At 48.3% G+C, this 24,021-nt stretch overlaps 1 protein-coding gene across 2 annotated transcripts; it reads left to right on the forward strand.

Annotated features, from left to right (window-relative positions):
* The first annotated feature begins 1,914 nt into the window (after nucleotides 1-1,914).
* KCNJ5 (potassium inwardly rectifying channel subfamily J member 5) lies at nucleotides 1,915-22,886 on the forward strand. 2 transcript variants are annotated; one of them, XM_041413966.1, is made up of 3 exons: nucleotides 1,915-2,320; nucleotides 10,016-10,962; nucleotides 21,372-22,886. In XM_041413966.1, the coding sequence occupies exons 2-3, from the start codon at nucleotides 10,023-10,025 to the stop codon at nucleotides 21,710-21,712; spliced, it is 1,281 nt and encodes a 426-aa protein (XP_041269900.1). In that variant the 5' UTR covers nucleotides 1,915-2,320; nucleotides 10,016-10,022; the 3' UTR covers nucleotides 21,713-22,886. The 2 variants fall into 2 exon arrangements, with proteins under 2 accessions (XP_041269900.1, XP_041269901.1); XM_041413967.1 differs by lacking the exon at nucleotides 1,915-2,320 and adding an exon at nucleotides 2,782-2,852.
* Nucleotides 22,887-24,021: the final 1,135 nt, after the last annotated feature.

Below are 24,021 nucleotides of genomic sequence, written 5' to 3' on the forward strand. Positions count from 1 at the left end.
TCCAGCGCTGCTGCCTGGGCAGCACAAAGATTCCTTCTGCATTTCCTAGCACAAAAATTCATTCCAAATCTTATTAAGAGAGATGAAGGAGGAAGCGGAGCTGATGCCATTCTGAAGGTGGCACTGTCCTTAGTGCTGGGGAAGCAGTATCCAGGGACCTGCTCTGAAATCTGTGATTTAGTGGGGCTGACTCTCCCACTGAATGAAGTTACTCTTTAGTGCTTTTTAAGGAAGTCTGAATGCTCATTAAAAATACCCAAACTGTGACTGTAGTCCCCAAACAGCACTTTTATAAAGTTATCATAGACATACCCCTAAAAGGTAAAAGTGATTCTGCTGAAAAGACATTCCTGGCAGTTATGAGCAGGCAGAAGATCTGATGGAATTTCACTGAATTTGATCAACAGTTCATTACCACGGCCTTTGCTTTCATTGCAAGGGGTTTCACTGCTGACTGGAGCTCAGCCCTGAGCTGTTGCAGCCTTGCTGGGCCACCCTGAGCTGCTGCTGGGCAAACAGGAGCCAGGCTGGCTGGGCTGAGCCCACTGCCCACGCTGTGCTGCAGTGGCAAACACGAACTAGCACGTGGAAAAGCAAAATTACACCTCCAAAACTGATTTTGATGGCTGAAATCCTTGGTCTGGCTCCAGATTCCTGTCCCATCTGGACAGATCCAACATCCACAGGAAAGAACCAGAGCACTGATAAAAGGAGTGTGTGTATAGAGATGGGCTTTCTTCTCCCAGTCCCTGGGCAGTATGACTATTAATAATATTCAAACCTGTGGTTATTTCCCTTTCTTCAGCATGTCTGTCTTTGATTTTCCCAGTCTAGTCTCCATAATAAGGGGTTATTTAGCCTTGATTTAAGCTGGTTAAGACCTAGGTTTTCTGATGTACATGAAGTTCCATTAGTTCCCTTTTTACCTTGTTAAAAAAAATTAAAAAGGAATGCAAATAATAAATTGCAAAATGTCTAGATAGGAAAATAAAAATAAATATCATTCCAATGCTGATGTATTTTATTAGTGATAGTGTAACTTTAAAAAAAAAAAAAAATTGAAAATCATTTAAAGGACAACAAAAAGTAGCTTGCAGATTCCAGCAACAGCCACACAATCCTGCACTGTGCTTTGGTTTGGGTAAATTCTCTTTTCCTGACCAGACAAATCTTCTATGAAAGGTTTTCTGATGGGCTGTAATGTGTGTGCTCCTGGAATAGGGAATTAGGGAGGACAGGGGGACAGGACTGGCAACAAAGCCTGGGGGTAACCTGCAGTCAGCAGGCAGATCTGCCTGAGATGTGCAGCTGGCCTGACATTTGCTTTTCAGAAAAGGAAATAGTTCACTAAGCTGGGGAGACAGTGTGGTATTATCAGTGACGAAGGAAAAACAATAAAATAAAAGAAGAAGAAAAAAGAGAAAGACAAAAAATTACGGCAAAGCACTGAAGCACTTGGAGAGCGCTCCCGGGGACCGGCTGTATCTCCGGCAAACCCCACAGCGGGCAAACACCATGGCAGAGCCTGATAGAACCACGCTCTCCGCCTTGTCCCCACTGTCCTTGGTCCAGCCTGGCGGAGTTTCCACGGTGCTGGTGACGATTTTCACACGTGTGAAATGCGCGGCTTCCGCGCTCTCCCTTCCTCCCGGCTTTAGGAGCTGCTGTGTCTGTGCGATGCTGAGAGCCCCGGAAGGATGCCAGCCCAGCACACCCAGCCCAGCCCAGCCCAGCCCAGCCCGCACTCTGGGAAGGGCGAGCCCGGCGGAGCCGCTCGGAGCCCCTCGCTGGGAGCTCGGAGGTCTTTCCCGAGCTCAGAGCTCCTGCGATCCCGAGCTCCCCAGGCAAGGATTCGCCTCCCCGCCTGCCCAGCCTCCCTCCCGGCAGCCCAAACCCCTCCCTCGCCCCCCGCCCCTGCGCTCACGGAGAGCAGATACGGCGCCGTCACTCGCAGCCTCCGCGCCCTCCCTCTGCCCCAGCCCTTCAAAAGCTCGGGAGCGCCGCGGATCCCCGCAACGGGAGAGGGCACAGCGGGGCAAGGCGGGCGAAGGAGAGGCAAAAGTGGCACGGCGGCGGCGGAGGGCTCGGAGCCGAGCAGGAACATCGGGGATACCCAGGACAGGGGCGTGGGCAGCCTCCGTGCCACGCCAATGTTCGCTGCCAGCGGGCAGCGCCAGGGAGGCGGCGGGCAGCCCGGGGCCCCGAGGAGCAGCCCGGCTCCCTGGTGATGGCATGGACCGGCCGCTGCCCCCCCAGCCTCTCCCAGCCCCGCTCCTGCCCCCGAGCCCAGGCGCGACTGATGCGGAGCCGCTCGTAGCGAGTAAGTTACGGTTCCTTTGTTATTCCAGGTCACTCCCGATCTTCTCTGGCTACAGAGGATCGGGACGAACGCGGAGCTGTTGGGCCAGCGGGATGCCAGGCTCCTGTGCCCAAACCTGCCCGGGTGTGAGCTGTGGACAGGCTCCTGCCTAACTCACAGCTGCCACGGAACTCTTTGGGAGGGCAGGGATTGGATGCTGATCTTGGGCAAATGCACCGTCAGATCTAAAGGTGTGATGCGCGAAAAGACATTAAAAAACAGGAACTGCTCAGATACAGGATTAGTGGAGATCACTGAAATGCAAAGGGCACCGGGAGACTGATCAGTGAGCAGCCCTGAATTATGGAGCGACTCCATGATCCTTATCTGGAGCCAAGATTAAATTCTTTCATAATTAAGATACTTGCCAGTCAGCTTGGAGTTACAGAGCCCTGGCAGTGCAGCCTCCAGATGAACAAGTGGCATATGCAGCCCTTGGAGGGACAGGGAATGCAGTGCGCTGGGAATCCTTCGGGGGTTATGGCTCTGGGAGGTAAAAGCATGACTGTTTTTTTGACCAGTGTCCTGTTGCATCACTCAGAAAGGCGCCTGGGGTTCTCCTTGTGCCAGCACATGGTGGTTGGGAGTACCAGGTTAACTTTTACACAGCCTCTCCCTTGGGTTTGAACAGGGAGTTTCAGGAACCAGTCGAGAACTGGCAGAAACTGACCCCTGTCCCAAAAAACTTACCTCTGGCTTTTGGAGATTCTCATCAAGCAGCTCCTTCCTCCTGTGCCCTTTTACTTTAAAGTAGACCTTGGATTTGTGGAAGAGGAGCTCGGAGGGAAACCAAACTGGCTTTCCTCACTGGTTCTCTGACCAGTCCAAGCAGAAGTCCTGAGAAGGGGGGCAGCGTGTGGGGCAGTGTTTGTGCTGGGGGGTTATTTCACTTCTGGGCTTCAGGGGGGTTATTTCACTTCTGGGCTTCAGTTCTTTGGCTCACTCTTCCTACCCAGTTGGAAATAAAGGATTAGGATAATTTCTGATTCCCATGGCAGAATATTTTCTATCTCTGAAAAGTTCCAGCCCAATTATTTGTGGAGGAAAAAAAAATAAAAAGGGCAAACAGAGCTTTGGAGTAATATTCCAAGGCAAATCTCCAGACTCCACTGTTTAAGTCACCCATTTTCTGTTGGGTTTGAGGTCAGGAGAGGCACTTGGATACTTGGGGCAAGCACTGGCCCTTGTCCAACAGTTTGGTGTGGGGTCAGTTTGTCCCTCTGTCACTCTGTCCCCTTTCTGCAGTGGGTTCAAGCACTGCTGAAGGCCTTGGGGCAAAAAAAGCCTGTGTTTGGTAAACCCATCAGTGAGCTCTTTGGGTGCAAGGTACTGCAGAAGTGTGAAGTGGTCCAACAATTTAATGTATTTTTAAAAAGTTTTACTGGTTTTGGTTTTTTTTTTGGGTTTTTTAGGTGATTTTGTTTGTTTGTTTTGGGGTTTTTTGTTTGTTTGTTTGGTTGGTTTTTATTGTATTTTTTTTTTTTTTTTGGGTTTTTTAGGTGATTTTGTTTGTTTGTTTTGGGGTTTTTTGTTTGTTTGTTTGTTTTTTATTGTATTTTTTAAAGCCACTGCAGATTGCAGAGTGATTCTCTGTTGCTGCAATGGTAAATTCCTAAACAATTGAGAATGGGAACACTGCTGCTCCTGGGGCAGGATTTTCTCCTAGAACTGAGATTCTGCTTTCTCAACATTCAGTGTTTGCTGTTCAGAGTAAACAGCCAGGAGCAGGAGAAACAGGAGTGTCTGATCAGGACAAAGGTGTCCCTGGCTTTGTTCAGTTGTGCTGCTTGAAAGACAATGGTCAGATTTTCAATGACACCATAAGATGTCCCGAAAATAGAGCTGGGGTGAGAGGCCAGGGACAGAGAGGCTGCAGAGTGCCTCAGGCACAGTCACTTCCTTGGAGGTGGAAGGATCAAATTGATTTATTTCCAGGCTTTATTTGTTGTTGGTAGAGAAAATATCATTTGACTGTTCCAAGTCGTGGAAAACACCTAAGAGCACAATATTGTGGCTGCACCCTTTGCTCAGGGACTAGTCACACTCAAGGTCTTTAATTCAATGAAGTACAAGAGAATTGCCTGGGTGTTACATGGATTAAATCCTCCCATCCTTCCTGTGCAGTGGAACTCTGCCGTAGGAGATAGTCCCAGTTTTATGGAAACTCCATATTCTCCAGTCCTCATGCTCTAACAAGTTGTAAAAGCCTGAATGATGCCTCAAGAAGCGTTTTCTAGTTTTCATCTTCTTTTTCTGTAAAAAAAGATCAGTTTTGTTTCTCCACTCTGTTCTGTATAGGTCTGGAGTCATTATATTTAATGCAGCTGTGAACTTGTGACGTGTGGGGTTTTTTTTTTTTACTTCAATCCGTAGCTGAGGGAAAAAATGTATTTGAAACCTGTAGCTATTTGAGAGAACAGAAACTGCCTTCGTTGGCTTGGGAAATAATCTTGCTGGGTTATTCATCTGGTGGATCAGGCTGTGGAGGCTCTGCAGAGAGGTCTTCAGACACACCTGAAGCAGACAGGGACTGCATTCCCTGCTGCTGGAGTAGGGGAAGCAGGAAAGAGTTCTGCAGTGATTCCAGGGGCTCATTTAGGAGTTTGGAACAGCTAAATTTAATTCCTGCCACAGACTCCCAATTGAGTGTTGAAGAACTAAGTGTCTTTGTGAGTGATTTCCCCATCCTGAAATATGGGAAATTGAGCCCGTCCTTGGTCCAGCCTCTTGGAAAACACGTAAAATTTTACAGCATGTGATATCTGTGCTGAGTGATGTAAAACACTTGGATACTCTGGGAGTGGGAGAGTCACATTCCTCCCTCACAACTGGCAATGGAAGGGCTCCAGGATCTCAGAGGAGAAGGATGGGTTGGGAGGTAACTCACGGGTAAAAGGAAAGTGCAAATGTCCATAAATCCTTCCTTGGGGTCAGATTGGCTCCCTGGCCAGAGAGATTTTCTTTGGAAAGACTGAGCACCTTCTGTTGGGGTATTCTGAGCCAGGGACACTCTGGGCACACAGGAGCAGTCACAGCCCAGCTCTGTGACAAGCACAAAGCCACCCTGGCCCTTCAGGCTAACCAGCAGCCACCCATCTTTGTGAGCCGGCGGCCTCTAGTCCCAGGGGAATCTGCTGTCACATCCTGAGTGCCAGGAAAGTGGTGCTGAGACTTACCCAAAACTCACAGAGGAAACCAGAGGCACCTTCCCACCTCAGTGCTGAGCGAGGTGACACTTGGAGAGGCAATTACTGGAGTCAGGGAGCTTTGGAATGTTTGTTTGTGAAGTGCCACAGGCCTATCTTCTTGTGCAGTGTCTTTGAATTTTTCCCTGGCTTTCAAGGACACAACTCTTCTGCAGCCTCCCTTCCACCTGTGGATCCCCAAGCACTTCCCAAAGAGGCAGCCACCAAAACCCCAAACCTCTATTTATATGAAGTCAGAAAGATGGAACATTCCATGGTTTCCCCCAAATCCACCTGCCTTTCCTCACCTTGCATGCACAGATGTGTGTGGAAAGGCAGGCTGGTGGAGCTGACTGCTCAGTCCCACTTACACACAGGCAGTGATAAAAGGATGGAGGAAAGATGCCTTTCTCTGGGAAATCAAAGCCCCACCTCAGTCAGAGCCTATCTCAAGTCATTTTTCTTCAGATTGTCAAAGGCCATCTTCTCCTAAGACTTCTCCTTCCTCCATCTTCCCATGAGCACTCAGTTTTCAGCAGCCAATGCTTTTATTCTCTTCGGTGCTGCTGCTTTAATTTCCTTTATTCCTGCACCTACTTCCCTATGTTGCTCCTGTCTGACAATTAAGAATTTCATTCCTTTGCAGCACTGTAACCTAAAGCAGAATTATGTGGCCCAGAGGAACCTGGGCACAGTAACCTGGTTTATGGGGTGTGGGCAACAGGCAGCAGCAGAACCAGGTCAGGTTTTTCAGTAATCTCTGCTCAGTATTATTGGTTGCTTGTTGAGAAGTACAGGACTCATTGTCTGTCAAAAAAAGGAGATAGGGTTAAGTGAAAAAGAATAAAAATTCTGGGAAGTTGTGGGAGGTTTGCTAAAGAACAGTTGCTCAATTATTCTCCCAGTGTGAGAAAACACAGGCATTGGGTTTAAAAGAAACAAAAAGAAGTCTGCCTTTACACAAACTTGATGACAGATTCACGTCTTTAAACTCCACCTGCGTGCCAGTTTGGTCCTTTCCAGCATCAAATCCCATCCCCCTGGAAATTTGTGTGTTTACTGCAGCAAGATCAGCAATTATTTAAATGGAAACAGCCCCCTGTTCAGCAGGGAAAGAAGTTTCTTCAAGTGTTTTATAGTTTTGACCTCCTTGCTGTCTCTGGCAAATTGCTGGAGCTGCCAGGAGCACACCAGCTCTGTCAGGAGGGGCTGGGAGCTGCTCTGCCAAACACTGTCTCCTGGAGACTCACCCAACCCCAGCCTGACTCCTGTGCAGCAGATCCCAGCCCCTAAATGTCACTGCCTGCCCCGAGTGTGTCATCTGGGCAGAGCTGAGCATCAGCAGGGCTGATAAAAACCTCTCTGCAAGGCTGATAATGCACTGACTCACAGCTCCTCATGCAGTAGCCTGTCCTAAAGGAAGGCAGCTTTGTACGGAAGTGACATTTTTATTATCCTGGCCTCGTTTAACCAAAGACAGCAAATGCCAGAGAAACAGAACAGTGCCTGTGACTGTAAGAGGCCATTTCACCCCATGGCTCTCTGTGCTGGAGGGAGCAGGGATTTACAGACTGGAGCTGAAATCTCTGGGAGATGCACGAACAAATTTACTGGGATCTGGCAGAGATGTTTATGGCTGTGCACTGTGCAGGGAAGAGTTAACCAGGTCCTTACCCAGTTACACTGCTCCTTTCAGAGCCTTTTGTCATTTGGGCTAAAGTTCCCCAGGGCAGTTAAAATCATGAAAGAATGACAGCAAATTTTCTAGAAGATTCTGCTGCCTGGGATCTCACAGACCATCCACATCCATATCACAAATTTTACTGTTGAGGAATTAAGGCAGAAGGAAGAGCAGTGATTTGCTCAGAATTAGAAAACCCTGGAATCATTTGGAGCAGAAAGCTGGATAGTGTGCAGCCACCTAAAGCTGTGTTCAGACTGCTAACCAGGAGCATTCTGTTTAAAGACTCTGAAGCAAAAATTCATATCCTTAATTATTTTTAATAACCACGCTGAGGTTATGCTCATACTACAATAGGAAATTTAAAGTTGAAATATTGGTTGGAATTGTAATGCCACTGAAGCTGTCAGTGAACTTCTTATCCAGCAGGAATTTTTCTGCTTTACTTGATCACTTGGAAGGTGTTCCTGAAGGTTTGCAGAGATGTTTCAGCTGAGCTGTTGCTCGAGATCAGTAGCACCACCAGAGATGCTGCCATCCCTGTGAGTGTTTTAGTTAAAAAGGTTCCTCCATACATTCATTAATGGGCAGTTCCTCAAACCTGCTCCACCAGGGTGATCTTTCCAGGGATTTAGGATTTTTGGTTGCTTTTCCTCTATTCTGTTCTTTGTTTTAAGGTCTCTTTGGTGTGAATCTAGAACATGTAATCTTCCGCTCTAGATTGAAGTCTGGAACTGGATTGTTCTCTCCAATGGTGCCAGTGATAGCTTCAAATTTACTGTTATAAGAAAATTATCTTTAAAACAAGTCTTTTAAAATTGAAAGCAACAGGCAACACTTGCCTGGTTTTACATTTAGATTGATGACAGCTTTTTAGTCCAAATGGAGTAATTTTAGATTAATCAATCAACGCAAACATACATCAAGAATACTATTTGTAAGGAAGTGAGGAGGTTTTTCACTACCTGATTTCCAGTGGGGGAGGCTTCTTTCCCTATTAAAGAGGGGGGAAAACTGTGTGATTGTTCTGCCATGTGCTTTCACATGTTGGGAAGTGAGAGTCAAGCTGTGCCCCTGCACAGTTTTCAGCATCTTGCAGCACTTTGCACACGTGTAAAGAGAAGAACCTCAGAGAGCAGAGAGAGCCAGGCCAGCGGGTCTGGAGGTTTGCCTTGCAGCAGGCATGAAAAGCAGTGGAGGACGTGTGTGAATACACCCTGAGCCAGCTCTCAGGAGGGACAGACACAGAGCAGGGGTCAAAATCCTGGCTGGAGAAAGAGAGCCCACAGCACTGAGATTATCTACCCCATGTCCAGGGCGGGTGGCAAACCTGATCCCCCCGGTTTCCCATCCCAGCAGCAGGAATTGCCAGTCCCTGCCCTGGCCCTGGCAGCAGGCAGCAGTGCTGGGCTGTGCTGGCACAGATGGTTGGGCTCCCTGCGGAGCCGAGCCAGCGGGGCCGGTTCCAGCAGCAGGCTCCGGCTGCTTCGTTGGAGCACTGATCGATGGTGACTTAGACAAGGGCCACGAGGAGTTCTCTGCCATTAACCAGACTTGGCTGCAGCCGAATGGAAGTGAAAATTTGTTGCTTCGTTTCTTCATCCTGCCTCTGCTTCCTTCCCGCCCACCCTTTGTGCTTTTTAATACGGAAAAGATGGAGCTACTTTGTTCGGTCTTAAAAATTGTCTCTCCCAAGATACTCTTAATTGTATCTCTACACCTCTTCTCATTCACAGGCACATAAGAAGATTAAAGACAGAGGGAGCAGTAATAGATTTAGTTAGGTTTTAATAGGATTTGCAGAGGACAATACGGGGAATGAGCGCCATAGAAAATATTGCTGTTCTATCTTTGATATCCCTAAGGCTCCTTAGGTAGTCTTTGACAGAGGTTTTGTCTGTGCCCTGCATCCAGAGTCAAGACTCTCATTTTTTAAAGGAGTATCTAATCATCTCTGTAAACAGGATGTTACATTGGAACTGGCAGACAGCATTGCCGCCCTCATCTCGTGTTATTTATTTGTATCCTGGTAAGCATTACTCTGAATGTCGACAGTGGGCTTTTTAATAGCTCTGATGCATTCCTAAAAGTCCCCAGTGATTTTGTCTTATGTCAGGTGGAGCAAAGGGGTGAGCTCTGATAGATCTCATTAACAGCAGGCCTGGATTCATCACACCCTCACACGTGGGATTCAAGTTGCACAATTAAATGTTTATTTCACATTTAAAGCCCAGGCTCACGAATAAACTTCCAGAAGGTGATTCAGCACTCCTGAAATCTTAGTTATCCCTGGAGATGCCTTTCTCTGCTGACTGCAAGGGAAGCCTTCATGCATAATTTAGACTCATGTGAGATTTAGGTAGACAGTGCTGCTCAGCGTTTTCTCTTAATTTCTAAGGTTTCTCTTGATATGCACCCAAAACCTGAGGCATGAAATAGCTCCAGTCCCTTCTGAAAAGTTATTGATGTATCTTTGTTCTGAGTTGTGATCTCAAGCAAATTTGATGTGTAAAAAAATCTAAGGACAAAAAGAAAGCCCCAAAATGTTCCAAGGTTTAAGTGTTCCACGTTCCCACAGCGTGCCCATCACCCTGCTGATGTTTGAAGGGCCTGTGTGTGTGATAAATCAGTCTTTAATTCTGGGTCACTGCAGGGCTGTGTTTAACAAGTGGCTGTCGTGGGAGAAGTGTGAGCCCTCCAAAATCAACGTCCTGATGGTCCAGACAGTGAAACAAAATGGCTTTTTTTCTCTTTGCCTTCTGCCTGAAACTGTCTTTGTTTGTTGTGCAGCCCAGCCATGGCTGGAGATTCCCGGATCTTCATGAACCAGGACATGGACATCGGGGTCACATCCCGGGAGCCCAAGAAGATCCCCAAGCAGGCTCGGGATGACGTCCCCATCGCCACGGACAGGACCCGGCTCATTTCCACCGAGGGCAAGAAGCCGCGGCAGCGGTACATGGAGAAGAGCGGCAAGTGCAACGTGCACCACGGGAACGTCCAGGAGACCTACCGGTACCTCAGCGACCTCTTCACCACCCTGGTGGACCTCAAGTGGCGCTTCAACCTGCTGGTCTTCACCATGGTCTACACCATCACCTGGCTGTTCTTTGGATTCATCTGGTGGCTCATTGCCTACATCCGGGGAGACCTGGACCATCTGGAGGACGAGAACTGGGTCCCCTGCGTTGAAAACCTCAGCGGATTCGTGTCGGCGTTCCTGTTTTCCATCGAGACCGAGACGACCATCGGGTACGGCCACAGGGTCATCACGGAGAAGTGTCCCGAGGGCATCGTGCTGCTCCTGGTCCAGGCCATCCTGGGCTCCATCGTCAACGCCTTCATGGTGGGATGCATGTTCGTCAAGATCAGCCAACCAAAGAAGAGGGCGGAGACCCTCATGTTCTCCAACAACGCTGTCATTTCCATGAGGGATGAGAAGCTCTGCCTCATGTTCCGGGTCGGGGACCTCCGCAATTCCCACATTGTCGAGGCTTCCATTCGAGCCAAACTGATTAAGTCCAAACAGACCAAAGAAGGAGAGTTTATTCCCCTGAATCAAACGGACATCAACGTGGGATTCGACACTGGAGACGACAGGTTGTTCCTGGTGTCCCCTCTCATCATCTCACATGAGATCAATGAGAAAAGCCCCTTCTGGGAGATGTCCCGCACCCAGCTGGAGAAGGAGGAGTTTGAGATTGTGGTCATCCTGGAAGGAATGGTGGAAGCCACAGGTAAGGACCTGTCAGCAATCAGTCACTGTTTTGAGGAGGACAGGGGCACAAAGCATTGTGGGCAGTTTGGCATCAAGATTTCACTGTCCATGTTACCTGGACTGGGAGCACAGTGAGGTTTGTTCTTGGGTAGTGCCTGACTCAGGTGGGACACCTGAGATAACCAGCAGTGAAAAATCAGGCCTTTAGCTCATGCTGTAGGGTTTCACCCTCTTTTTTGTAGTGTTTCACCCTCTTTTATAAGTCTGGGATTGAGGTGAAGGGGTTAGTCCTGGAGCTCTCATAATCACTTAGAACTGATCCACAGGAGAAAAAAAGCAAGGTATTAAAGGAATTCTTGGTCTGTGGTGGTCCTGTTTCCTGTGATCAAAATTCATGGTGCAAATCTTCTCCCATTTCTTCTCTGTATTAAAGATTGGCTGTAACTGTGCTATTTTAGATACTGCTGTAGTGTTGATTTTAAAGGGGGCTATGAAGTGCCCAAGTCTCACTGTATCCCATAAAGCAGCACGTGCTGAGGCTGAATGACTTGCACGTGGTGCAGGACACACATTCCCAGAAGGAACTCAAAGAGGAAAAATACAGAAACTGCTTTTGTGACTCTTGCAGCCCTGCAGCTGCTTAACAGCTCAGACAAAGCTGGGTAATGGGAGATTAGGAGATATCCTCAGCCCATTCCCAGTTTCTCCTGGGGGTGTATTTGTGGCAGAGATGAAAGAACTCTGTGTCTGTCTATAGTGACTCTGGAAAAGGGATAACGCTCAGCTTTCCGCGTGGGGAAGGCAGCTGAGGGAGGAATGGGCACAGAGGCTCCTTCCCACAGGTATCTCCCACAGGAGCTCTGGCTGCACCTGGCAGTCATTGCCGTGGGTCATTTCCACTCATGAATCCCTTTGCTCCAGGTTTGGGGAGGAGCTGGCAGCCCTTCCTGCTGCACTTGCGGCACAGCAAGTGTGTCCAAGCCCCTGAGATGCTCAGGTGCCTTTCAGGCAGGGTTTACCAGCCTGGGGTGGGCAGAAGGCCTTGATGGAATCAGGGTCTGCAGGGGGACAGGACTGCAGGCAGCTCCGAGGAGAGAAGTGCTGGCTGAAGATGGACAAACAAAGCCGGAGATGCAAAAAAAAAGCTTTTATAAGCAGTTTTCCCCTTTGGTGTTTCAGGATTTCAGTTATGAGCCCAGAGTTTTCCTGTGGGTGGTGGTTGGATTTTGTTTTCCATCTCAATGAGGTTCTCTCTGAGTCATTAGCAGGGGTTTTCAGCTTGTTACAAGTACTCAGTGGTGTCAGCGCTCTGTCTCACAGATTCTGCCCCTTGCTGACTGTTAATTTTATCCCCTCCTGGAGATTTGCTCATTAGTTACCACAACCCGAGGAAGAAAAATCTCTCAAATTCCTGTATCCCAAACCTTTGCTCCCAAAGGCAGCAGTCCAGAGAGGTAATTCAGTGTTCCAGAGTCTCCCTTTAGGTGATCAGCAGTGGCTGACTTTCCCAAACAGAGCTGATAGGAGGTGATGGATAAATTACATTCCACTGGAGCTGGAATATGTGCTGTGCAAGTGGAATTCACCTGGCCTGTCCAGGGAAACGCTTTTCCCCAGCAGAGCATTGTAGAGACTCGGCAAAGGAAAGGGTGGGTGGAAAAGACTATCAAAGGCAAGGATTTGTAACAGTGACTTATTCTGCAGCCTAAACATTTATTAGAGGCTGGAGCTTCCTAATCTGGGCATGGCATGCAGCTCCTTGTTTGTCCAAAGCCTCTTTCCTCGTCAGACAGTGACACTATGAATGCTCTGAGCCCCTGCTGCTCTGCCTTCCTCGCAGGAAGGCTCAGCCTCTGCTGGGGATGTGTGAGGGGAAGTCATTATCAATAACAACCTCGGAATTAAAAGCATGGCAGAGGAATAATATTGCCTTACAAATGGGCTCTTCTCCCAGAGGGATTGCAGAGGCCGGGCTGTAAGGATATTAAGGAGCATGCATCTGTGGAAATGAATTACCCTGGGCTCAGAAGGCAGCCTGGGAAGTCCCACCGTGGAGCTGGAGGAGGCATTCTGCATGAACTCGGAGCTGAGTGGACCTTGGATGATTCCAGGATGCAGTTCGGAGGCTGGGATGGCTCTGAGGGACCTCTGGCAGCAGGGGAGTGGGATATTTTGTGTCAAGAAGAGTGGCTTGCAGAGACAGTGTTTGTGCTTTCCTGCTTCATCCTCACACGTGGGAATATTGACAAAGCAGTTTGGGGTTATTAATTCCTCCCTCCACACCTTAAAATCTGCTCCAAGCAAATTCTTAAGGTACTTCCCTGCCCATGGCACTGCTCAAGCCCCATCTGCTCTCAGGAGTGGTGTGATATTTACTCCCAGCAGGACTTCTGTTAAATCCTGACATTGTCACAGCCTGGTTGGGTTCAGGGCACTGTAAAATACAACAGAGCATTTGTTCCCTTAGCAACCCCTACGGAAAATGAGGACTCCACCCCCCCTGAGTTCAGAGGTACCACTGGTCAGAATATACAGCTCTGCTCTCCATAAGGTGTTTGGAAAGCAGGTCAGAAAGTGATTGGCAACATATCAACAACTACAGGCATTGAAGCACGACTAAAAGTGGGGATATTTTTCACTGATAATTTGGGACAGTGATTTTATAGCTATTTTCCGTAGATTTAACCAGGCACACACATATTACAAATGTAATGCATTGTCTCCTCTCAAACAAGCAGCTCTATTTACTGACATTTAAGTTTAATTCTGACCCAGTGCAAGGCAAAGATGGTAAATAGCTTCAAATGAAAAGTGTAGAGTAAATTCTGAGGAGTTCACACCCTTCAAGTCATTGGGTTTTTTACAAAGTGAAACACTGTGACTTAAAACAAAGATTTTGTGTTCAAGTTGCCTTGGCTTTTCAAAGGCCTGAGTAACAGCACACTGAAGAGCAGCAGCTCACCAGCCAGCCTAAAATGCAGTGTGTTTATTTGGCTGAAAAAGATAAAAAAAGCTGGTGTTACTGCACTGAGAGCTGTGGGGCAGCCGGGGCTGCTGCACTGGGTGACCCTCAGAGCCTGGCACAAGCCCATCGATGTTGGGGATGGGTGAGGAGGCACGGCTCAAGGAGCGGAGGGAAAAGGCCAAAGGGAGGGTGAGTTTCTGGGCAGATCTGTTGTGGTCACTGCTGGGTGAAACGAGCACTGTCAAGACAAAATCAATATTGCTGACAAGTGTGCAGACTCCCAGGGGGCTCTGGGGGCATCTGGGGGCAGCAGCATCACCCCCAGTGCTCCTGGTGAGCTGGGCACAGGCTTTCCTTCAGGGAATTCTTTATCTTTGCCTTATCAGAGAGGGACTCTTGTCAACATCAGCTGCCCCAAATCTAACTTGCAATAAAAGGGAACAAAGCAAAGGTGGAAAGTCCGTTTGAACAGTTAATACATTTTTGCTTTCCTTGTCTCTCTGCTCCTCAAAAACTCAGGGCCACCCTGGTGAAGGACAGCTCCTGCTGCTGCTGGCCAAAGCTGCTGCCCTTCCCCTGCTGATCCCAGACTGAACAGTGTTTAAAAGCTGCTGGGACAGGGAAGAGCAGGGGAGGTCCGGGCCCCCTCCCACATGGTGCAGTCAGATGGGTTGTCATGAAGGATTTGGCTGATCTGGTTAGGGAACATTAGCAAGTCCGATTTTTTAAAATAATGTTTTTCTCTGTAAGCAATCGCTGCATGTGCTGACACACTCTGCATATCCTATAAGACTTCCTGGCAGGTAATTTGAAGGGCCTCTCTTCTCTTGCAGCTTTACCCTTCTTCTGCTATTTGCTGGCAGTTATCCAAATCCTGATCCAAATGCTGCTTTTTCCGTGGCTGCCTGCTGCCCTCATTCCCTGGGCACAGCATCCAGCACTGCTGCTCCCTGGGCACGGAGGCAGCAGAGCTTGTTACTCCACTCCTGGTCCTTCCTGGTCTTCATTGCCTCTTTTTCCCAGCACAATTAAATAAGGCACAAGAAACACTCCAGATGCCTGATTAGTCCAGTCACTAAATGAAGTTTTAATGAACTCTTATGTAAGTACAGGTATATATTTTTCTGGCTTAGAGTCAGTGTGATAAAAAGGGATTTAATGATTAGAAGTAATTAACCCATCCTGTCCCTGTGGGAGTGTAGGCAAACAGCAGAGTTTTCACACTTCAATTTATCCACCTTTGCAGAGGACAGAGTGCAGTTTCCTGGCTGTAAATGTAGGGCCAAATGGAGTAGTCACAACAAAAGATATGCTGAAATTAATCATGATTTTCATGGGAGCAAAAAGGAAGGGTGAAATTACTGAATGGAGTTTCTGGGCATTCATCATCTGGTTTGGGTTATCTTGTGTTGCTTTGCATTTTGCATATAAATAAGTTTTCTGCAAGGAGGATCTTTTAGAAGTGTTACAGACACTGCCTAAAAAATGACAGGAAGAGATGTCTCAGGTCATTGTGTTCGTGAGCTGGACTGTCCTCTGGAGGCAGAGGCTGGCAGTGGTGTCTGAGGAGCCTCTGCAGTTGCTGTAAGCCCTAAACAAGTTACCTGGTGTGAGCTTGGCTCAGGCTGGGCCTGCTGGAGACATGGCAATTGAATCCAAGGTCTTTACATCTTAAAGTCCTTTTATTATATTTTTTCCCAGTGCCTAGGAGGTTTTGCATGCCTGGAGAGCATTCAGATAAATTAAAATCCTATTACTCTCCTCTGGCATAAATATCAAAGTGAATCAAGCCCAGCCATGTCCTCTAAAGGAGACAAGCACAAATAATTGGAGGACCATGCTCCTACCTTCTAATATTCCTTTTCAAGCTGGAAGAACATTGACTATTTAGATGTTACAGTGTTCTTTGTTCTAATTAACATAGAGGGACTAATAACTTTTATAACTTACCATATGCTAATGCAAATTGAAGGACACATATTGCTTAATTACAGCAATAGAACTTAAATTTTTTATGTCTCTTCCTTGCCACCCGCAAACTTCCATCACTGACACTGCACCTCCGAGGCCATCAGCTCCTGGGCAGTGGCTGTTCCACAGCTTCAGAGCATCCAGGAGAAGGAGAAACATCATCCTGGGCACAACAGAATGGGCAGAGGAGGGCAGAGAGGGAGATCACTGCCAGCAGGGCCCATGTCCCAAGGGGCCGAGCAGATCTGGCCCAGCCCAGGCAGGCACATGACATTTCCCAGCAGATAATCACTGAGCTCCCTGGCATTTCAATGAGCACTGTTAATTTTAGCCTGATGAAAAATGTTGTCTTGACAGCCCCAGGGGCTGGGCTATCTCTGCCCACTGAGGAGCTTCAGGCCAGGGAGCAGAACTGGAAGGTTCACTTCTGCTGGGGATGGGATCCCATGGAACCTGAGGAGATTTCGGGTTGGCAGAGCACCCTCTGTGTCCCCCTGTGCTCTCCCATTAACTGACGTCACCTGGGATGGGATGTTTGCCAAAAATCAGCATCTCCAACAGCAGGAGAGAGCCTTTGGTGGCACCCAAGCAGCTGCAGCTGCAGATTTGGGGTGGTGAGGTCTGGTTTACCCGGGCCCAGGGAGCACTGTCCCCTTCCCAGCCCAGGCTGTGCTCCAGGGCAGGAGCAGCAGGATGAGCCCGTGCTGAGCCGGCTCCTCCCGCTCCTTGTCAGCACGCTCAGACATTCCAGCTCTTTGCTAACTGGTTGTGATGACAGCAAAGACCTATTGCAGAGTTCCTGGCACTTGTTTTACACCCCGGCGTTTGCTCTGCTCTCAGATGTGATGAGACACCGGCTTTAATACACATCACAGTCTGCTCTGGATGTTTCATCTGCTGGGAAGCAGAGAGGGGCTGTTTAGGGAGCATCCCTGGCTGCCATGAGCAGGAGTAGGCACAGCTCTGTTATTGGTCTGTGGCTCCAACCCACAGACGAAATATTCACTTCTTAGGATTCTGCTGTAATGAAATGAGCATTAAGTCTCTGTGCAATGCTTATTGCACAACTTGAAACCAGGACACAGTGCCCTGGTCTCCAGCATCCATAAATCCTGGAACTGGTTCTAGCTTTACTGAAAACTTGGTGCATCTACTTCTAACTTCAAACAAGTTTTATCTCTGGTTTCTATTAAAACAGAGTTTTGTTTGCAGCATGAAGCTGAGCTGCTGCATTAAGAGATGAGAAAACTGCAACTAAAAGTTGGCATCTGAAGATTTCTCATATCATTTCATGTTTTCCTCAACAGACAGACTGCACACATTTATATTAAACATACTTTTTCATTTTAAACCAGATTGTTTAGGAGAAAATGAAACTTCTAATGGTCTTACAACCCCTTAAAATAGGATAGAGTTGAAAAATGTATGTCTGTGAATTCAAGTACATCTACTTGGACTGAAAGAAGGAAAATGAGGATATAGGGCCATGAAGATGATGGGATGGAGCAGCTCACCTATGAGGAAAGGGATTGTTCAGAAGAGAAGGATCCAGGGAGAGCTCAGAGCCCCTTGCAGGGCCTAAAGGGGCTTCAGGAGAGCTGGAGAGGGACTGGGGACAAGGGATGGAGGGACAGGACACAGAGAATGGCTTCCACTGCCAGAGGGCAGGGATGGATGGGATACTGGGAAGGAATTCCTCCCTGTGGGGGTGGGCTGGGCCTGGCACAGGGTGCCCAGAGCATCTGGGGCTGCCCCTGGATCCTGGCAGTGTCCAAGGCCAGGTTGGATGTAGGAATGCGCTTCCTAATGACAGAGTGGCAAAAACTAAGCTTTGTCCCCCAAAAAAGTTGGACAGTGGGGCTTTGGAGCTGCTTGAGGTAGGGGAAGGTGTCAATGTTTAATGTCCCTTCCAACCCAAGCCATTCTGGGATTCTGTATTCTTTTGGCATGAAGTTTATTTAAATGAAACCCCCAAATACCAGTTCTCTATATCTGCACTGTTAAAACCCAAAATGTGTAGTTATATATTCTTTAAGGAAAGGATTAACAGCCTTTACTGGGGCCATAGATGCCATGGTTAATTCTGCAAGAAATTCGGAGGGTCTGGAATCTTTCTTGAGTTCTTATGCTCCCCGAAGTGTCAGTGCTTCAGGGCTGCATGACTGATGTAGAAGAGCAGTAATGTCACAGTTGGTGTGGTACCCAGATCTGGGTGTATTTGCAGGCAGGAGTTGCACTTGGTGATCCTTGTGGCTTCCCTCCACTTCAGGATATTCTGAATTCTGATTCTACTTGATGGATGGGAGCATATGGCAAATGATTCCCTATACCCAAGACATCCCACAGGCTCAGATAAACCAGAATTGTGCAATGAAACAGGTGATTTTTTTCAGGGATACACAGGGGTCTGAGTCTGGGGGTTGCTGTGCCCCTCTGCAGGGTGACACTGGGATATTCTGAGCACGGAGGGCACATGTTGTGTTCCAGTGGCAAGTGGTTGTATCCATGTGCTCTTAATAAAAACAAGGTTTATTGTTTCCACACCTCTTCTGTCATCTTTGCGCAGTCACAGAGGCAATAATTAGCTAGGGACATTACAGATGCATTAATTAACCAGGCTGGAGAGCACAGGGCAGCCTGCAAAGCAGGCACTTAATGGAATTTGAAGCAGAGACAATGGTGTTGTTTACTGGGTGATGTGGGAGTTGCCAAGCAGTGTGTCCCCACGCAATTAAACACCACTGCACATGTGCTAAAAAGGAATATTTGAATGGGATTATGGAGCAATTACAAGTTGTCTTATTGTGCTGGCTCAGTGTCCCCCTGGGGTTACAGAAAGCAGCTCCTGCAGGAAGCTGGCAGCAGCAGTGTTTGCTTGCTGAAAGCTTTCCATTGTTCCTGCCCTAATTGAATACTTAGAGCAGGACTGGGACGGTGTCCCAGGAGCTCAGGTTCACTCAGGTGCTCCCTCAGGGAAGGAGCTATTTCAGACCTGGATTATAAGCAGGAGTTCCCTCAGAGAGCTCCAGGCCCCCACATTTCACAAGGACACCCCATCTTTGCGCTGGAGACTCCTTGATGGTACCTTGATGCAGCACTTGGAAAAGCAGGATAAGAATCAGCTGATTCATCCACAGGATTGATCCTCGAGCTTGCAGGGTCTCCTCTCCTGCTCTCCTTGCTGGCTCTGGAGGAGGCACTTGGAGGCCTTTGGGATTTCTGTTGCCAAACCAGCTGTGTATAAAGGGAAAAGAACTGGTTTATTTTAGCCAGCTGCTGGTTTCCAGCCTCCTGGGGCATGAGACAGCACCAGGAAATGGGATTAGCCCTGCAGCCCTGATCCCCCAGTCAACATGAATGAGAGCCCTTGCCCAGGGAGGTCAGTGTGGGATCAGTGCCTGTAACACAGCTCCCCTGGCAAAACCTGTACCAGGACTGGGAAGCCAGCAGCGCTCCTGGGGCTTCCAGCTGGCCCAGGGCAGGAGGGCTGACCCTCCTCACCCCAGGGCTGGTGATGCTGCACATGGCAGAGCCACCAAAGGCAGGAGTGGTCTCACCCTGTTCCTTAGCTCTAAAGCAAAAGCTGAGTTTCCTGACAAGATGCTGAACTTCCACAGAGCTTCTCCTGAAGGCAGCAGCACTTGGGGTGATTTTCATTCCCTGGCTGTGTTTCTCAGGCAGCCTCTGCACTTCCCAGTTCCTTCCAGCCCAGGAAGCAGGCACGCTGGAACACTGTGACTAACGCTGTACTTGTTGTTCCTGCCCAGAAGCAAACACTCCTGCAGATCTTCTTGAGGGGAAGGATTGGGTTTGCAGCCTGTGCTACAGAACTGCAGATGTCTCAGCACTGTGTGTGTGTCACCTCTCTTCCCCTTTCAAGGAACAAAATACTCCTGGCCTGGTGACTTCAAACCATGGAAAGCACTAAGAGGCTTTCAGCTTTGCAGAGAACTTGCCTGTGTGGGTGTCTTTTAATGGTCTGTAGCAATTATAAGAACAAAATATTCCTCTTTTCACAAAGGTGGGGTTTTTTTTATTTTTAAGGAAAGGGGTTTTCTGAGTGCTCTGAGATTTCAGTCACTTGTGAGCTCACAGAGTGAGAATATGTGATATGATCTTCCCTGAAGCATCTGACACTGAGATTTTTTTTCTCCCTATGCATTACTTTAGATTTCTGTCCCTGTGCTCTGGGCTGCAGGAATTAGACTTGCAAGTATTGGCCAGAAACTGGATCAAGTGCATGTTTTGAATCTATTCCAGTCAGGCCAATCCCTCACCCTCTATGAGAGAACTGTGGGAGAACTTTGTGAGGTTAGCTTTTCACTGGAAATTAATTCCAAAATCAAAGCATAATTAGGAAAAAGAGAAGAAAGATGTTTGGAAGAGAAAACAGCCTTGACACTGGGGGGTGATTCCAAGAGGATTTCCTCACAGGTGTGCTTGTCCCTACTCTGCAGAGCTTCTCTTTAAACTTTTTTCAAAGTAAATAAACTCTGATCCATGGGGCTGAGGAGCAGCTTGACAAATACCAGTTCCTGTGAGCCACGGTTCATTCAAACCACAGCCCAGCAGCACAAGGGCTTGAACCCTCCTGGGATTCAAAGCAGCTGGGTTGGGAACCCCTCACCTTTGGGCTGAGCATCCAGGTGTGTGCAGCTGTACAGGGAATTGTGGCACTGCTGCAGGAGAATTGTGGCACTAATGCAGGGGGATTGTGACACTGCTGCAGGGGAATTGTGGCACTAATGCATGGGGAATTGTGGCACTGCTGCACAGGGAGCTGTGGCACTAATGCAGAGGGATTGTGGCACTAATGCAGGGGGATTGTGGCACTAATGCAGGGGAATTGTGGCACTGCTGCACAGGGAATTGTGGCACTGCTGCAGGAGAATTGTGGCACTAATGCAGGGGGATTGTGGCACTAATGCAGGGGAATTGTGGCACTGCTGCACAGGGAATTGTGGCACTGCTGCAGGAGAATTGTGGCACTAATGCAGGGGATTGTGGCACTAATGCACGGGGAATTGTGACACTAATGCAGGGAATTGTGGCACTGCTGCAGAGAAGTAGGGATGGTGGCAGCCCGGAGGAGGGCAGGGCAGGGGGTCCCTGCGCTCTGGGCTGTGTGGGGCTGAGGCAGCGCTTGCAGGGCTGGGGGTTGTTCCAGCAGGATCCACCAGGACCTGTTTATGTCAGGCACAGAAACAGCCCCTCAGCAGAGCAGGGGGAGGCAGAGAGAAGCTGCTTAGAGCCTGCAAACCCCTAAGCACGAGGTTCAGGAGGTGGAAGATGCCGAGGCGAATGCATCCCTTTCCCTCTGGGTACTCAGCTTGTTCATGATAGAGGCTTTTGTGAGGCTTATTAAGCCAAGACTTGTCTGTGTCCCAGAGCAATCAGGTATGGAAATGACACAGAAGTGCTTTTAAGTGCCAGGCGTGGTTGGGTGAGCACTAAGGAAGCTTTGCCTCTAACATCCCTCTCTTTCCACCCAGGGATGACTTGCCAGGCTCGCAGCTCCTACATGGACACCGAGGTGCTGTGGGGACACCGCTTCACCCCCGTGCTCACCCTGGAGAAGGATTTTTACGAGGTGGACTATAACAGCTTCCACAGCACCTACGAGACCCACACGCCCGTGTGCTGTGCCAAGGAGCTGGCCCAGTCCCGCCGGGAAGGGCAGCTCCTCGGGCCCCTGTCCAGCCTGGGGCGGGACACAGGGACAGCCAGGGCGGACAAGGAGGAGGAGGAGGAGGAGGAGGAAGGCAGGGAGCCGGCGAGACTGAGCGGAGCCAACGGGACAGCGGGAGAGGGGAAGGAAGAGGTGCCTGTATAACCCCGGAGCCGCTGGAGCACAGCCACCCACACCCTGCTGGGACACTGCACCGGCCAGCCAGGACCCCCGGAGCCAGAGCTGGGGTTCATGTCCTGCTGCTCGTCCTGGGAGTCACTGCACTGCACCGTGCCTCAGTTTCCCTCCCTTTCCCTGAGGCTCTGAGCTTTGCCCTCCTCTGCAAAGCATCTTGATCTCCACGGACAAGGCCCTCTCTTCTCATCACTGTCAAAACCGAAATTCCCACCGCTGGTTGTTTCAAACAGTGTTCATTGGATGTGCAGAACTCTGCCCCTCTTGCCAGGGTGTTTGAGCAGTCCAGAATGTCCCATCTCAGTATGAAGAATGTGGTTTCATACCTTCACTTAACTTGTGAGTCAATGTATTGTAGACATTGTTCCAGCTAAATTAAAAGAAAAGGTAAAAACCTCCCTGCTATGTAGTGAAGTGTTTTGCCTTCATGAATTTTACAAACAAGTGTTACTGTTTGCTTCCAGGATCACAGCCATTGGGATTTATTTCCTACAAAATGTCTGATATGAGCAGGACACCTTTCCCTGCAGACCTTTAACATGTTTATCCAATGTTTTGTCTTCTCCAGCTGACGTGTTTTGTGTACTCTTTTCATGGAATCTCTGACACATTTCATAGGCTACCCATGGTCAGAGCAAGTTTAGATTTTGCCCCAGTGAAGGTTTTTTTTTCTGGCCTGAATGTCCCAGTTGCAGTTCTAATTGATGATTTGATGATTTAAAACAAAGGACATAGTCCCCTCGGGGTTGGAATGTTCTGGAATTTCAGAGGCTCTGGAGTAGGGAGACTGGGTAATGGCAGTTTGCGAAATTTGCTGCTTTTCTGCAAAGCACATATTTAAAATAAAGGTTGAAGTGCTGATGTTCCTGCAGCTAATGGGAACACACTGACTTAACTGAAGCCAACAATTTTGATCTTTAGAAAGAGGCAGAGAACCAGATTTCCCAAAGAGGATTGTCTCATCCAGAAAAGGAATGAAGAAAAGCAATCTGTGAGATAAAATATTTCCACAAATTTCAACAGCACAGAAAAAAAAAAAAATGGCCTTGTTGGGGAAAATCTCTTCCCTTGCTCCTAAAACTTTGGTGGAAGATAGAGGCTACCTGCAGAATTACTTCTTTAATAAAATAAAATGAGGAATACATAATATGCAAGAGTTCTTTTTCATAGAGAAAGGACTGTATCTTTATCTGGGGAATAAATGTGCATTGTCTGGACTGAGCTGCACACTCAGGATCTGAAATACAGTTTTGCTTCTTGATTTTAATACAAAGACAAGATAAACTGGAAATAGAAAGCAGTGGTCTTATTGACATGGAGGAGAATACAATCTGTAGGGGTCAGAGATACCATTTACTTACAGATGTAATCTTATCATGTAGGGAAAAGAGAAATATGTGGGGTTTTTCTGAGGGGGTGGAAAGGACCATGATGTGGCTGTGTTGTATTTAAACCATGTTAGGAGCCAGCAGCCAGTTCAGCCTCCAGGGTGCAGGAATTACCTCTCAGTTATACATTTCAAGGGAAAGAACTCCACTGGAAATGCTCACTAGTTCTAGAAAGCATTTTGCAGCCTCAGAGTGGCCAAAACTTTTCCAGAGGTCTCATTTTTGTTTTTCTGCTCAGATTCTTCTTTTTCTATGCTGAGCCTCGGAGGAATGGAGAGAAGAAAACAGAGAGAAAAATGAGATCCTTAGAATGGCTTGTTCATTTTCTGAGACCTTCTCACCCAACCTCTGCAAGATAATTACATGTCAAAAATCCAAACTGGGTTTCAGATTTTCTTCCTCTGTAGCTGAAGTGATCTCCTCCTGCAGGAGATGGAAATGGAAAGCAAACCTGCAGTGGGTCTGTGCAAGTCCAAGGCAGTTGGAGCCCTCGGAAGGATGTTACAGAAAGCCTGCCCTGCCTTGTCCAGCTCAGCTGGACATGAGAGAGGTTTGATGGGTCCCTCCTGTGAGACCAGACACAGAGCCTGGAAAATGGCAGTGAACTCCCTCTGCACCTTTCTCCTCCCTGGCTCTTGCCTCCCAGAGAGAAAATGGCCATCTTCAAATATCCCAAAAGCTCTTCAGTGTGCTCATTGCCCTCGAGGTCTCATCCCACAAAACTGCTCCTTCCTAAGACTCTTGAGTCTGGGAATTCACATATCCTCCTGTGAGGAGTTTGGGTTGCTGCTGGCTGGATATCTGCTGAAAGGTGGGTTGTGCAAATCCATCTTAGGGCGTGGAAGGTAGCACAAGGATTATTTTGTGTTTGGAATCTGCAAATACACCCCA

This window comes from Onychostruthus taczanowskii, unplaced genomic scaffold, assembly GCF_017590055.1.
Source record: "Onychostruthus taczanowskii isolate IOZ18803 unplaced genomic scaffold, ASM1759005v1 scaffold43, whole genome shotgun sequence".
Taxonomy (NCBI): Eukaryota; Metazoa; Chordata; class Aves; order Passeriformes; family Passeridae; genus Onychostruthus; species Onychostruthus taczanowskii.

Excerpts from the sequence above, each read along its gene's own strand:
- KCNJ5 (XM_041413966.1), top strand. The coding sequence starts at position 10,023 with ATGGCTGGAGATTCCCGGATCTTCATGAACCAGGACATGGACATCGGG. Across the intron at positions 10,963-21,371 it reads AGGAATGGTGGAAGCCACAG|GGATGACTTGCCAGGCTCGC; the intron begins GTAAGGACCTGT and ends CTTTCCACCCAG.